This window comes from Aspergillus piperis, assembly GCF_003184755.1.
Source record: "Aspergillus piperis CBS 112811 unplaced genomic scaffold BO85scaffold_16, whole genome shotgun sequence".
Classification (NCBI taxonomy): Eukaryota; Fungi; Ascomycota; class Eurotiomycetes; order Eurotiales; family Aspergillaceae; genus Aspergillus; species Aspergillus piperis.
Genome location: NW_020291606.1, coordinates 551,315 through 564,415, shown reverse-complemented (window position 1 = coordinate 564,415; position 13,101 = coordinate 551,315). Strand labels below are relative to the sequence as shown.

General features: G+C 51.7%; 6 protein-coding genes across 6 annotated transcripts; 3 read left to right on the top strand and 3 right to left on the bottom strand.

Annotated features, from left to right (window-relative positions):
* Window positions 1–35: 35 nt before the first annotated feature.
* BO85DRAFT_451637 (LUC7 domain-containing protein) lies at window positions 36–1,249 on the top strand. Its single transcript, XM_025660634.1, has 3 exons — window positions 36–152; window positions 217–548; window positions 635–1,249. The coding sequence occupies exons 1-3, from the start codon at window positions 110–112 to the stop codon at window positions 1,091–1,093; spliced, it is 834 nt and encodes a 277-aa protein (XP_025513248.1). The 5' UTR covers window positions 36–109; the 3' UTR covers window positions 1,094–1,249.
* A 476-nt stretch (window positions 1,250–1,725) lies between these two features.
* BO85DRAFT_83040 (putative PHD finger domain protein) lies at window positions 1,726–5,011 on the bottom strand. Its single transcript, XM_025665710.1, has 3 exons — window positions 4,866–5,011; window positions 3,919–4,754; window positions 1,726–3,856 (listed from the first exon to the last, which is right to left on the bottom strand). Exons 1-3 carry the CDS (start codon window positions 4,870–4,872, stop codon window positions 1,868–1,870), a joined length of 2,832 nt encoding a protein of 943 aa, XP_025513247.1. The 5' UTR covers window positions 4,873–5,011; the 3' UTR covers window positions 1,726–1,867.
* A 528-nt stretch (window positions 5,012–5,539) lies between these two features.
* On the top strand, window positions 5,540–6,838 carry BO85DRAFT_451635 (uncharacterized protein). Its single transcript, XM_025660633.1, has one exon. It carries the CDS (start codon window positions 5,687–5,689, stop codon window positions 6,509–6,511), a length of 825 nt encoding a protein of 274 aa, XP_025513246.1. The 5' UTR covers window positions 5,540–5,686; the 3' UTR covers window positions 6,512–6,838.
* BO85DRAFT_82714 (FF domain protein) lies at window positions 6,687–8,746 on the bottom strand. The gene is made up of 2 exons (XM_025665708.1): window positions 8,567–8,746; window positions 6,687–8,513 (listed from the first exon to the last, which is right to left on the bottom strand). The coding sequence occupies exons 1-2, from the start codon at window positions 8,634–8,636 to the stop codon at window positions 6,862–6,864; spliced, it is 1,722 nt and encodes a 573-aa protein (XP_025513245.1). The 5' UTR covers window positions 8,637–8,746; the 3' UTR covers window positions 6,687–6,861.
* A 258-nt stretch (window positions 8,747–9,004) lies between these two features.
* Window positions 9,005–10,447, top strand: pre9 (proteasome core particle subunit alpha 3; the record flags this gene model as incomplete). Its single annotated transcript, XM_025664060.1, has 4 exons — window positions 9,005–9,028; window positions 9,096–9,280; window positions 9,346–9,764; window positions 9,857–10,447. 4 exons carry the CDS (start codon window positions 9,005–9,007, stop codon window positions 9,994–9,996), a joined length of 768 nt encoding a protein of 255 aa, XP_025513244.1. The 3' UTR covers window positions 9,997–10,447.
* Window positions 10,448–11,192: 745 nt separating this feature from the next.
* BO85DRAFT_82710 (uncharacterized protein) lies at window positions 11,193–12,048 on the bottom strand. Its single transcript, XM_025665707.1, has 2 exons — window positions 11,769–12,048; window positions 11,193–11,717 (listed from the first exon to the last, which is right to left on the bottom strand). The coding sequence occupies exon 2, from the start codon at window positions 11,713–11,715 to the stop codon at window positions 11,380–11,382; it is 336 nt and encodes a 111-aa protein (XP_025513243.1). The 5' UTR covers window positions 11,716–11,717; window positions 11,769–12,048; the 3' UTR covers window positions 11,193–11,379.
* Window positions 12,049–13,101: the final 1,053 nt, after the last annotated feature.

The window sequence follows — 13,101 nt, the reverse complement described above, 5'->3', positions numbered from 1 at the left end:
CGCCCGCAGAATCTCGACTCTCCATCGCAATCTCCATTCAATCTCTCAGTTACGCTCTGACCATTCGTGCTCTCCCCACCCTCCATTCTCCCTCTGGCATCATCCCATCATGGCGGCGGAACAGAGAAAGCTGCTTGAGCAGCTCATGGGAGGTAAGTTGCCCATCTCCAGCTTCTCCCAAGCTCTAAACAACAGCTAATGCAATTCTTTTTCCAGCGGACCAGCTCATAGGTACCGGCGCTCCTTCTCGCAATGCGCAGCTCCAAATCACCGATCCGAAAGTCTGTCGCTCGTATCTTGTCGGCACTTGTCCGCATGACCTCTTCACCAATACCAAGCAAGATCTGGGCCCATGCCAGAAAGTTCACAGCGAAGGATTGAAGACGGAGTATGAGACCGCCTCGGCGGCCGAGAAGGCCAAATGGGGATTCGATTACGACTATATGCGCGACATGCAGAAATACATCGATGATTGTGACCGACGTATTGATACCGCTCAGCGACGCTTGGAAAAGACTCCGGATGAGATCAGACAGACCAACAACTTGGTAAGGCATACACTCCCATCCGATATACAGGATATCTCAAGCGGCCAAGAGAAGACATGTAGCTGACCACATCTCTAACATAATAGCTGAAACAAATCTCCGACCTAACGAAAACCATCAACACGGGCCTCCTCGAGATCTCGGTGCTGGGCGAAACCGGCTCCGTCGCACAGGCCCTGAACGAACTGCACAAGATCCGCACCGCGAAGCACCAAAAGGAAACATGTGAACGCGAGTTGAAGAACCTACAAGATACCTCCGGCCCGTCGGGTCATCAGAAGCTGCAAGTGTGCGATGTCTGCGGCGCGTATCTGAGTCGTCTCGATAACGATCGTCGGTTGGCGGACCATTTCTTCGGAAAGATGCACATGGGATACTCGGACATGCGCAAGGGGTTTAAGAAGCTCAGCGAGGAGCTTAAGGGACGGCCTCCGCCGGTTCGTCACCACGATGACGATGATGGTGGTTGGGGTGGACGCTCCGGTGGTGGACGTGGTCCTCGGTATGGCGGTGGTGGTTACAAGAAGCGCGGACCTCGCTGGTAAAATATTGATGAAGCGTCTTGTCTCTTTCTTTTCTTGGAGTTTATTCTGCAATTCTGTTGTAATTTGTCTGGATTTGCATAGCGCAGGCGTTCTTGTTACTACTACGTCTGGGATGTTACGGATTAAATAAAAATATAATAAACATGTACAGGCTGACTGCAGTTCCTTTCTACTTTCGCCCCCGTAACCCCAGTCTGAATATGTGGCAATGGGACTGAGTAGTAATAGTATTCCGATAATATCAGGTTGGCAGTACGCCAAGCTGTTTACTTATCTTAAGTATGTGAAGTCTTCATAGAGAAAAATGGTATAAAATAGTAGGATAGTGTTCATTTTGACATACAACTTCAACGCATGTAAAACAGCATGCGGATAAGAACAAGATGAGATGAGGGGAAATTCCAGAGTCAAAACGAAAGAAAAAAGGAGAAGGGATAAAATAACAAACCCAGTGTTGAAACAAACCTCGCTGGGGGTACATAAAGTCCATTGTTCATGGCAAGCACAATAAAAGCAAAGAGAACAAATCAATAAATAAGCAGCCCGTAAAGTCGCCCAAATACCCGTTTTGGAAAAGAAAAGCCCTACCCCAGCACATGGGAATAGCAGTGCGGAAAAAAAAAGAAATTACACCAAGCCCCCGGAGATAACCCTGGAAAGAAAAATGGAAAACGAAGATATGGGAGAAGAAAGACGTTACTGTACAGTAGGCAGTGTTGAAACACCCTTTTCCCCCTTTTTTTTTTTTTTTTTTATCTTTTTGCATTTGTCTCTCTACCGTGCATTCTGCTGTGGACCGTGTCCGTTGGTCCTGGTCGCCGTTGCTAACTCTTCTATCAACATCGTGTAGTTCGAGCTGACTTCTGGTCGACGTAGGAGGATATCCCGGACCACGCTTAGCTGGGAAGCGTCTGCGTTCGGGGCATGGGATAGAAGTTGCTGAATAGCGGGTGTATTGGCTTGCGCGCCGAGGACCTGTATTGCGGCGGCGAGCCCGGTGAGGGGTGGTTGATTGGGCTGTGGAGGCTGGTAGGGGGTGAATTGTGGAGCTGCTGGTGGTGGCTGTTGTTGGTGTTGTGACTGAGCTTGATGCCCATAGGGTATTTGCGTTTGAGGCGTTCCGTCGTAAGATGATACAGGAGTGGGTGTGAACTGGGACGCAAGCGGCGGTCCAGGAGTCAGGAAATGCGCCTGCTGAGGCGTCCCCGCTGCCACGGTCAATGGACTGGCAGAAGCACCGGGCTCCTGGCTCGGGAAGTGCGAAGGAGGCTGCACGGATGGCGGGTTGGAATCGCCAGTCTTGACGGCAAAGACCACGAGCATGACGCGCTCCGGTGTCGGATCTTCAAGAGCGTTGTTCTCTAGAAGCTCGATGAACTCCGGCTTCTTGGTGGAGCCTGCTTCAATAGGGATAAGGTAGGTATCCTTGACAGCTGGCAAGGGATGTTTGCCAACAACACCGTATCTCGAACGGTCTTGGAAGTAGCTGAATAGCTTGTCGAACCCTGCACGGTCCTTAGGGGAGTCGGGGCGGCTGATCGAGATAACAGTCACATCGGTTGAGGAGCTGAAACGTAGACCGCAAAGGTACTCGCTGGCGAGAGCAATCTCAATCCTTCCGTCAATGGACAGTGTCGGTGGAGCAAGCTGACTCCATGGTATGCGTCCGCTCAAGTCAGCTCCTCCGACATGCTTCGCGGAGGAAGTGAACTCTGTGATCGGATTCATGACGACCTTGCCATGCCAGATGGACCCTTCGTCATGGAAGTCCTTTGGTGAGTAGGGGGGTGAGTCGGGCTCATCGTCTCCTAATAGTTGATCGATCTCAGCATCAGCCTGAGCCTTGGCTGCTGGCAGCTGCTCACGGATATGAGCAGACACTTCGGGGAAGACCTGCTCATGGCTGGTGCCACCGGGAGAATGAGCCCGCGCGGGGAAGTGATCCTGGTGAGTGGTGACACCATCGGTCATCTTGGTGTCAACATCCTGTGATTTCGATGCCTTCCGGGTGTCATCAGTCTGAGCCTGGGGCCCAGGGGTGGTTGGGCTCTGGCCAGCGGAGCTGCCATCAGGATCAGCCAGACTGCGTCGAGCGGCAGCAGTAGAGAACACGGGCTCGCTGGCGACATTGTGGTTATCATCTTCAATAAACTCTTCACCCTTATGGGTCCGTCTAATGCGAGGCCCTTGTTCTTGCACGATGATGTGCTGCCGTTCAGCTTCCCGCTTGATTTCGGCATCCTTCTGCTGCAGTTCCTCACTTGCCATGTCTTGGGTGCTCATCTTAGAGAGGGCATCGGGAGATAAACTACCTACGAGCAGACGGTCCCGTAGAGAAGGGTTCTTCTTTACGTTGAACATGATCGTCCGCAATTGTGACCTATACGGCTCTGTGGGCTCCCCAGTTCCTCCGCATATATTCTCATACATAGCGCTCTCGAGTGAGAGAGAAAGCTGCCGGGCAAATTCCTCCACCGATTTCACCCCGGACCCTTCGGGGATTTGGAACGATCCTCGTTCCTGGGCCTGAGTAATCTGCTCTACAAATAACTTGACTAGAGCTTTGGCAACACTCTTGCGGGACGGATGCGTAAGCTGGTCCGCGGATTTCGAGCTATCAGTCACTGCTGTCCCTGCAGCAGAGCTTTTCTGGGAAGAAGGCGCACTGGGCTCCTCCTTCACTTGAGCCGGTTTGGCAGCGGGAGCTGGCACAGGCGTCGCAGGTGCTGGCGGTGACATCTTCTGCTGCTTCGGTTTCGGTCCCTGGTGTGTCAGTGTTAGCAGAACCCTCCTCTACCGATGATACTGAAATAACGAGAACTTACCGGCTCAGGCACTTGAGCCTCTTGGTGCTCATCGAATTTGCGCTTTTGGGCGCTTGTCGATTGGGTTTCAGGAACATGTCCATTCTTCTCAGGAGCTGGCGTCTCGGCTTCAGGAACTGGTGCAGCCGGCGCAGGAGGCGCATCAGGCGCATCAGGGGCAGCAGTAGAGGCTGGAGCGGGAGTTGAAGAGGTTGCAGCGCGCGCAGGTGTGCTGGTCTCTGTCTTGGGCTCGCTAGCCTTGCGCTCGCTGGCCTGACGCTCACTTGCCTGAGACTCACTCGTTTTGCGCTCTGTCGTTGGAGGTTCGCTGGTCTTAGGTTCGACCGATTTAGATTCGCTTGTCTTAGGCTCAGCCGCCTTGAGTTCACTTGGTCTGCCTCTTCGGCCGCCCTTCTTGCCCTTTCTGCGTCGAGATGCCTTCTTCTCCTCGGCTTCCTTGCGCCTCTTTTCAGCAGCTTCCTCCCAAGGCTTTTCACCACGCGCGATCTTTTCAAGAAGAACTTTGTGATTCTCTGGCTTGCATTGCTCACAGAAGTACTCGTCCGGTTCTTCCCCCTTCGCGTATGTCAAACCCATACAGTCATTGTGTTGCCAGGCCGAGCATCGATCGCAGCAGATCATGTCGCGTTCAACATCTTCCTCCTCTTCATATTCGCCACAAATGCATCGAATGATTTCTTCTTCTTCGCTGGGAGCAGGCGTCGGTTCGACGGAGGGTTTGGGAGGTTTGTCTTTCGGCTGGGCTTTCGCCTTGGACTTCTTCGCGGGCGTTTCGGTGATCATGTCGAGGTTCTTGTGCTGGCCCTTGGTCGAGCGACCGGAGCGTCGTGGTTCATCTGGCTTAGTAGTTAGCTTTCTGTCCCGACGAGAAGTGGAGTGTGCTGCCAGTCGCCACCCATCGGGAAGGCCGACAATGGTCGCACGACTTTCGGTATACAAGAGCTTACCGGCCATGATGGAAGTATATAAGCTGATAGCAAGGTATTCAAATTTCTACGGCGCGAAGCTTTGGGGGTTGTAAAAGGTCTGAGATAGAGGGATGGAAAAAAGGATTGCGCACGCCACCCAAAATCTCGTTCTACGGCATCAGAAGGGCTAAAGTAATACACAGAGGAAGGCTCTGGAAAGTGGCACTTTTTGTTTGTTTGCCCGGTCCACGCAGGTATTACTTTGTCCTTGCACTTCCAGCGATTTTTAGTCTAGAGACAACGCGTGGGCGCCGGTGGGTGGTGTCACACCAAGCGGTTGGGTGGTGCTGAGTCTCGTTTGAATGCTGTCGCGCGCAGCGTGAATGCTTGGCGTGAGCGGGGTCGCGTGTAGACTGCGCAGCGCCTGAGGCGGCTTATCCCCGAGTGAATCGAGAGCTGACGATGGAAGTTTCGCAGGATCGCCTCGCAGGAGTGTCTGGTGATGAAATGAACGTCCAGCGACGAGCAGCGGGGGATGCTGGGAGATGGAAGAAGACAGATGGTGGGAAGAGAGGAGATGCTGTCGCGGTTGGATCGGGATGCTGAGTCATGAGCACGTGACTGCGGCTCCGCGGAGAATGGCTTGGCAGGCGCCAGTCCGGCTCCTTCTCGTCGCGTCTATTTTTCGGCGCCCTCGAAAGCTTCTCCAGATCCCCACATAGACTGTCTTTTACATTTCACGATCTTCGAACCCGTGCTACTTTCCCCCTCTCCAAAGTTGACGTGTTGTTTAGAGCTCATCTTAAAATCAAATCAATACCTATAATCTTTTACTATCCCACCGTTACTCAGTACAGATCATGGCAGATGTTCGATCATTACTCCGGAATGAGCTCGCCGCCCGCAAGGGCTCATCCCAGACAGGGAGCAGCGCAACGAACCGTGTGACCAAAAAGCGCAAGGTAGACCCAGCAGATGATTTGAGGCGCAAGAGGATGAGGGCGAATGTGCCATCTGGTCCGTCGACCGCGCATACCGTACAACCACCTAGTGCACGAGCTATCGAGGAGGAGGAAGAGATCGAGGGATCAGAGCAAGACATCGCCGGACCGCAGCCGCCATCTGACATCGCACTTGAGCAGCCAACTGCTCAACCCGATGTACAGCCATCAGATACGTCTCTTGTAGCCGCCGAACCGCCTGCCCCGACCACTCAAACCATCGATGAGGATGAATGGGCCGCTTTCGAGCGCGAAGTTGTCGCCCCCACCCGCATGCCGCATCGACCGGCTGCGCTCGCCGCAGAAGCGACCATATCAGCAGCGCCAGTGTCTGCAGACGAGCTCGCTGCCCAGCAGCAGAAAGAGACCGAAGCGATCAAGAAAAGCCGTGAGGCTGAGGTCGAAGGAGAAAGGGAGGATGCAGCGCGATTTATGGAAGACGAATTTGATGAAATGGAGCAATTAGAAGAGCGCGTCAGACGTCTTAAGCACAAGCGTGAAGAGCTGAGGAAATTAAGGATCATGGAAGATGCAGAAATGCAGAGAATGGACGAACCTCCTTCCGCTGCTAGCCCGTCAGGGGACCAACAAAATCCACCTGCAGGCGACGCAAATGAAGATGAAGACGATGAAGACGACGATGATGATTATGACGATGACTGGGACAATTGGAGATTCAAATGAATTTAACGCGGCTAAGGGTCGGGTGTGGGGAATACAGGCGTCATTTCATACGAGGGAGGTCCCGGACTTTTCTTACTTACAGTGATACCCAATAAGCTATGTGAAATCACAGGCCATTGCTCTTAATTTTCTTAATGGGCCACATTACACTTTTTATCGGCGTGGGCGGTATCCCGTGTTTCATGATGGGGCAGCGACATATTGTACTCTTAACATACTATCTACGATGAAACTCCTATATGCGAGAGAATGTATACTGGATCAGCCAGAAAGGATGGAAATGTATTTTTACAGTCATTTGCAATCATAAGTATGCTTTATATATCACAGAGGCTGCCGTTTCTGATTCTTCATGGCTGCTGACTGGCGTTCTCGCCTTGGCCCTTGGAAGACTGATCTTCGGCTTCTATGTAGCTTCGAAGTCCACCCCTATTAATCCTCATGGCCTCCTCGATCTCCGCTTCCCCTTCTCTCAAAAGATGTTTACCACGAACAAGCTCGCCCTTTTGCTTTCTTTTTTCCTCTTGTACCTGCTTCTCTCGTTCTGCCAACGCTTTCTCGCGTCTGTCACGTTCAACTTTCTTCCGTTCTACCTCTTCTCTTTCCTCGGCGGTCATGTCGCTTTCTGGAGCAGCAGGTAAGGTAGAGATGTAAGCCTCGATAAGCGGATTCCGCACTTTAGGCGTGAGGGCGATGTATCTGAGATCGGTGATGATGGACGGAGGGAGAGCCTCCAGATTAGATGAGCGATTTAGTTCGTGTAGTGGCACAGATTTTAATAGCGCTGAAAGATCAGACTTTCGCGTGCTTTCTGACTGTTTCAGTCGAGAAACCAAATCGCGATAGTACTTCTCTCGATCTTTGTCTGACATTTGCGTATCCTTCATTTCGGGTTCCTTTTTGTATTTGCGCTTGAACTCGGGCCAATACAACTTTGGTGTGGCGTGTTCCTGCAGGAAGGCCAGGTACTTGATGCGTGGGTCCTTCTTTTCTTCCTTCTCTTTGCGTTCTTTAAGTTCTTGAATCCGGTCACGACTCCAGTTGGACCAGACCTCACGGCGCGTTTTCATGTTTGGTAGCACAGTGTAGCGGGTATCATCAATGATCCGGCCTTCTTCGATGATCTTTTCCCACGTGGAGAATGGGTTAATGCGATAGTCGTCAAGAAGATCACGGAATAAGGCCGTGGCATCCTCCTCCGTGAGCGGAAGCCCCTCTGCGCCCTCTTCCCATTCTTCTTCTCCGGGTTCGCCGTATTCGCCAGGGTCAAGGCCATATTCTTCTCCCATTGCCGCCAATTGGTATTCCATATCCTCTTCCGTGAACTCCAACGGCTGCTGGTCGTCCCCTTCCTCGGTTCTCGGTCGTTTGAAAGGTTGCTCTTCCTCACCCTCGCTGTCAGTAACTTCGACCTCCTCATATTCATCGCTCTCTTCCCCAGCTGCCGGGGCAACACCAGTTTCTGCTTCTTCCCGCTGTGGTTGATCGGACACCTTAGCTTCTGGTTCTTCTTTGGCGACAACTTCCATATCCTTGCCCCGCTCCTTCCTTTCTTTTGCCTCTCTCTCCAAGCGGTCATATTCAAGAACCCCCATCAGGACCTCTGGGGGAATCTTCCAAAAACTCTCATTTGTTTCGGGGTTGTGGACAAATCTCCTTCCTAGCTTCGTCTTCACGAGCACCCATGGCGCGCAGCCAGGAATGTCATGTTTGGTTTTCGGCCTATCCTGTGGCCCACGGGGCTTGCGGTCATGGTAGCCTCTGCCCCCACGAAAGCCTCCACGTGGCTGACTATCGAACGGTGCTCCGTGTGGTGCAGCACCATGCCCAAAACCATGAGGGGCATAGGGAGTCGAAGAGAAAGGAGGCAGTGTATCCGGAGTTAGGAATGGCGCTTTATTCGAGGGTTCTGGTGCTGCTGCGGGCGGAGGCTGTACGGGGGCGGCCTGGGGCCTCGTATATGTGGATTGCTTTGTCTGCGAGTTGTAGTAATACAGATGACCTAGGTTGGATTAGAGCGACTCCAAGAGGAATCCGGGTAACTGGTAATCAAACCTGAAGGAGCTTTATGTTCGGTCCATCCTGGAGGTAACGGAGGGGGCGGGGTATACGTAGATTTGAGCATTGCAGCCACAGAGGATCCAAGAGAGTGCGCGAAAAGGTATCAATTAAGTGAAATAGTATAACAAGACATTCGGTTGCAGTTTGAGGCGCGAAGGAAAGATTTCCGGAGCGGGATCGCGCAGGCCGAGAGCTTTCGCAATGAGAGTTCGGGTGGTCCGAGCTTGGCGGACTGACGGTCAGCCCGGACGCTCAGAGGTGGACGCGCCAGGGCGAAGTTGCCTGGTCACCACTCTGCGGGAGCTCATCCGACCTTCCTGCACAGCTCGCCCGTCACTCATTCCTCATCTCCAATCCTCCCTTTCCTCTGTCTGATTTCCTCCACAAATACTTATTCTTCCATAATCTACTCAAGTTGACGTCGATTTCAAGATGTCACGGAGATACGATTCCAGAGTATGCCTGATTCCCAATTCCGTCGTTCCTTGGGAGCTTTAGCTGACCCGATGACGTCCGTCCACAGACTACCATCTTTTCCCCCGAAGGTCGACTCTACCAGGTTGAATATGCGTTAGAAGCCATCTCGCATGCCGGTACCGCCCTAGGAATTCTGGCCAAAGATGGAATCGTCCTCGCAGCGGAGAAGAAGGTCACCAGCAAGCTACTGGAGCAGGACACATCTGCGGAGAAGCTATACACGCTGAACGAGTATGCATCACAGCCCCATCGAGTTGCAGGTCTTTTTGTGAGCTGGAAATCTAATGTTTGGGCAGCAACATGATCTGTGCTGTTGCTGGTATGACGGCAGACGCAAACATCCTTATCAACTATGCCCGACAAGCTGCCCAGCGGTATCTTCTTACCTACAACGAAGAAATTCCTTGCGAGCAACTTGTCCGTCGTCTGTGCGACTTGAAGCAAGGATACACCCAGCATGGTGGTCTCCGTCCCTTCGGTGTTTCGTTCATCTATGCCGGCTACGACCCTCTCCGGGAGTTCCAACTGTACCAGAGCAACCCCAGCGGTAACTACGGTGGCTGGAAAGCAACTAGCGTGGGAGCAAACAATGCTAGTGCTCAGAGTCTTCTGAAGCAAGATTACAAGGAGGACTGCGATCTGAAGGAAGCTTGCGCTATGGCCGTTAAGGTTCTTAGCAAGACGATGGACTCGACCAAGCTGAGCAGTGAGAAGAGTAAGTCATGACCGATCCTTGTCCGTGATTACCCGTACATGGGTACCACGCTATCACGGTACCGTGACCTATGCTAATGCGTTGGCCTACAGTTGAATTTGCTACGGTGGGAAGGACGCCGGAAGGCAAGATCTACCACCACCTGTGGAATGCTGATGAGATCAACGCCCTTCTGAAAGAACACGGGCTGGCCAAGGTTGATGACGAGCCCGAGGCTGGCGAGATTAAATAAATGAGAAGACGACCCCATTTTGCTACTTGACCAGATAATCCCACATGTTTCCTGTGAAATAATCGCGCACTTTTCTGCCCAACGTTTACGATGTAGATTCTCTACAGTCTCGTATATGTACACTCGTATGACAGGTCGCTCCAAATCACTCACGGCACGGGTGAGGCCTATAGCTGCATCTGAAGCGCAACTGACGTCGGCCACGGGTGACGTGGCAAGCCTTGATGTCGAATTAAGCATCGGGCAATTCATTGCAGGTCTACACTCGCGTCTGTCGACCGGAAATGCCCAAAGCCATCACTGATCTTGGGACATGAATGGTCCACGTAGTCTTCAAGCCCTCCAGCACCCTGGGCGCTTGAACAAATGCTGAATGTTTCGGAACTTTAATGAGATCGTGAGGCCCCATATATATCAGAATCCCCAGAATCCAAGCTGGTATCTCGTTTGTAACACAACCACATCAACACCAAGCGAATGCACCGGCTGTGAATGTGTTTCGATGTCAACCTGTCCGGTCTGCTTGCGAATTTGACGGCCGTGTCATGGAAGCATCGTATGCGCGGGGTTATGGAGAGAATCTCTATGCATACTCCCAGGATCACTCAAAGATGAGTCAAGCCCACCGACTTGCAATAGTGAGATATCAGTGCTAGCTTTCTTTCCGGATTCTAATGAGAAGATTGAAGACCGCAGAAGGCAATCACTAACTTAGTAGCTTTGGTGTAGAGAGGAGACCATCACGTGCGATGGACCGCCCAAACGCGGGGTACAACAACTCCATGTTCACCTCCGTATCTCCCTTCCCAATCTCGCCAGCCTCTGCTATCAACAATCATGATACAACCATGGTAAAAAGAAAGCAGTTCGTACAGTTGGCCTACTTGATTTGGGCTTTGGGCTGACGGCTTTCCAACTCTAACCCCACTTCTCACAATGGCCCCTACTTCTGTTCCAATTGTCCTGGGAGTCTGGTTACCTTGGTCTGGCGAGCCGCTCGTTAAGGACATGGGCGCTTATGATGTGGAACACCTCCTCGTGAACGCTGCACGAAGGTACCAGATTTGCACAAATGAAACCTTTTCATTGGATGTTATGAATTCTCGACAGCAGATTGCTTGATCCACACTTTCCCGGCCAACCATTGCATGGGCCTGGCGTGAAGAACCAACCTCCATTCGATCATCAGAAACAAAAGGGAAAAAAAAAAGAAATATTAGGAAAGAAAGGTGTCAAGTGACACAGCCCCTGTGAGGCACAGAATTTACAAACAGGAATATGGTCTGAAACCGAAAGACAGTACCAAAGAGGGAATCCTAAGCACAAACGAAAGCAACAGCAAGTGGCCCAACGCATGGCCCCTGAAAAGTTCCCATCCTTCATTCATGAAAGTGCCTTTCTTCTCTCGTCACGCTCCCGCTGCAGTTGGCGAATTTCTTTTTCGAGCTCCATGACGAGCTTCTGTGACCGGTCCATGGACGCTACGAGAGTGCTTCCCTCCCGTTTCCATCGGTTCAAGCGTTCCACCTCGGCGCTTCGCCGCCGGTATTTGGTTTCGATCTTCTCGCACAAGCGGCATAGTGTTGTTTCAAACTCAGTCATATTGACGAGCCTCATGCCGCATGTCTCCCCAGTGCGGTACTCATAGTTGCAGCGGTGAGCGAAACTTGTCCAGCTCCAGTCTCCGCATGCAAATCTCTTCTGGTTGTAGAAACACATCCCTATCATTCAATGGTCAGCTAAAATACTGATCAAGCCGTGGTCAAACTCACTTGTTGCTGATACAGTTTGTTGTTTCACGTCGCTACTTTGAGTTCTATTGGCTCTGCCAAATGCTCCTGCCGCGCTGCAGAGGTTTGATAGGCTAAGCTTGCACGAGGCCTATGGAAGGTTGCCGGTTGTTTTAAAACGAAACACCTTATTCTGAAGAACAACGATTTAGATCTCGCGATAACTCTTGAAGAAGCTGAGTCTGAAACGGATAATGATCCAGATTCAATCGACTGGTAGGCCCCGGGTCCTATTTATGTTTCGCAGGAAGCTTCTATGTTACGGCCCAGCCAGTTCTCGTACTCTACCAGTCAACCGTCGATCAACCCCTCAACATATGATGGCTTATCGACTACGGCATTCTGCTATCACTTTCACATCACATCCAGTGCTTTTCCGGTTGGCTATGCTAGGGTCTTCCAGCTGTGGAGACACAAGTTATCCACAACCTTCCTAATCAGGTCAGTTGTAGTCAGTGGATGCTTCACAGATGCAGGCGTGTTGCTGTCGTGGCGGTATCATTTCTCCTGAATCAGGTTGACCCCTCGAAAATCCCTCATTTGATATGGACGGTTTTTGTCCTCCTGGCTGGGATTGCCATTGCAGCCTTGGTTGTTCCAACGATCATCCCCGCTTCCTTTCTGCGTCTCCGTTGCGTATGGAGTTGTCCTTAGAGAAGAAGACATGCCTCACCCTTACTGAATCAAAGCTCCTGCATGAGAAAAATAAACCGTTTCTTTATTTTGTGCCAGCTGTCAGGCCGTCCGTCTCACCGTCCAAACCTTTTTTGCCCCCTTCTGCATCCAAGAAAGAAAACCTAGTGTTCCGTCTTGAGTGGATGGAAAAAGCAGAGTTTCGCTTTGCAGGACCAGTGTGGTTACGGCTATGATCATTTAGTCTGGTTTGTTAGATGCCTTACCACCATAACCTTGTGGCTAGTCACTCACAACCAATTAGTCCGCTCGCGAATTGGCCTAGTGTCATAACCTCTGATACGGACTTTGGGCCGAGGGCAGGGTGACTCCGAGACATCTGCCCAGTTGGACTTTACTTTTTTTTACTTTTTCCCCTCTCAACTCTTTACCTGACACCTAGTATGCCCAAAGGGTCAGGGTTCTGTCACCTGGTTGCAACCCTACCAAGTTCCTTCTACCATGTATCCCGAATACTGGTCCACACAGGATTCTGGCCCCCGTGCCAATGGTCATCTCGTGTACTCCGCATGTTTCCGTCTGGCTGATATCAACCAGATGTTTCTGCATCTAGTGGCGAAAGACGCGTCACTAGAAGCCCTTCATTGGCGTCCATTGCTTCCTTGGATTTTACCTCGGGAGT

Excerpts from the sequence above, each read along its gene's own strand:
- BO85DRAFT_451637 (XM_025660634.1), top strand. The coding sequence starts at position 110 with ATGGCGGCGGAACAGAGAAAGCTGCTTGAGCAGCTCATGGGAG. Across the intron at positions 153-216 it reads GCTTGAGCAGCTCATGGGAG|CGGACCAGCTCATAGGTACC; the intron begins GTAAGTTGCCCA and ends TTCTTTTTCCAG. Across the intron at positions 549-634 it reads TCAGACAGACCAACAACTTG|CTGAAACAAATCTCCGACCT; the intron begins GTAAGGCATACA and ends CTAACATAATAG.
- BO85DRAFT_83040 (XM_025665710.1), bottom strand. Across the intron at positions 3,857-3,918 it reads AGGCTCAAGTGCCTGAGCCG|GGACCGAAACCGAAGCAGCA; the intron begins GTAAGTTCTCGT and ends CTGACACACCAG.
- BO85DRAFT_451635 (XM_025660633.1), top strand. The coding sequence starts at position 5,687 with ATGGCAGATGTTCGATCATTACTCCGGAATGAGCTCGCCGCCCGCAAG.
- BO85DRAFT_82714 (XM_025665708.1), bottom strand. The coding sequence starts at position 8,636 with ATGCTCAAATCTACGTATACCCCGCCCCCTCCGTTACCTCCAGGATGG. Across the intron at positions 8,514-8,566 it reads CGAACATAAAGCTCCTTCAG|GTCATCTGTATTACTACAAC; the intron begins GTTTGATTACCA and ends AATCCAACCTAG.
- BO85DRAFT_82710 (XM_025665707.1), bottom strand. The coding sequence starts at position 11,715 with ATGTGTTTCTACAACCAGAAGAGATTTGCATGCGGAGACTGGAGCTGG.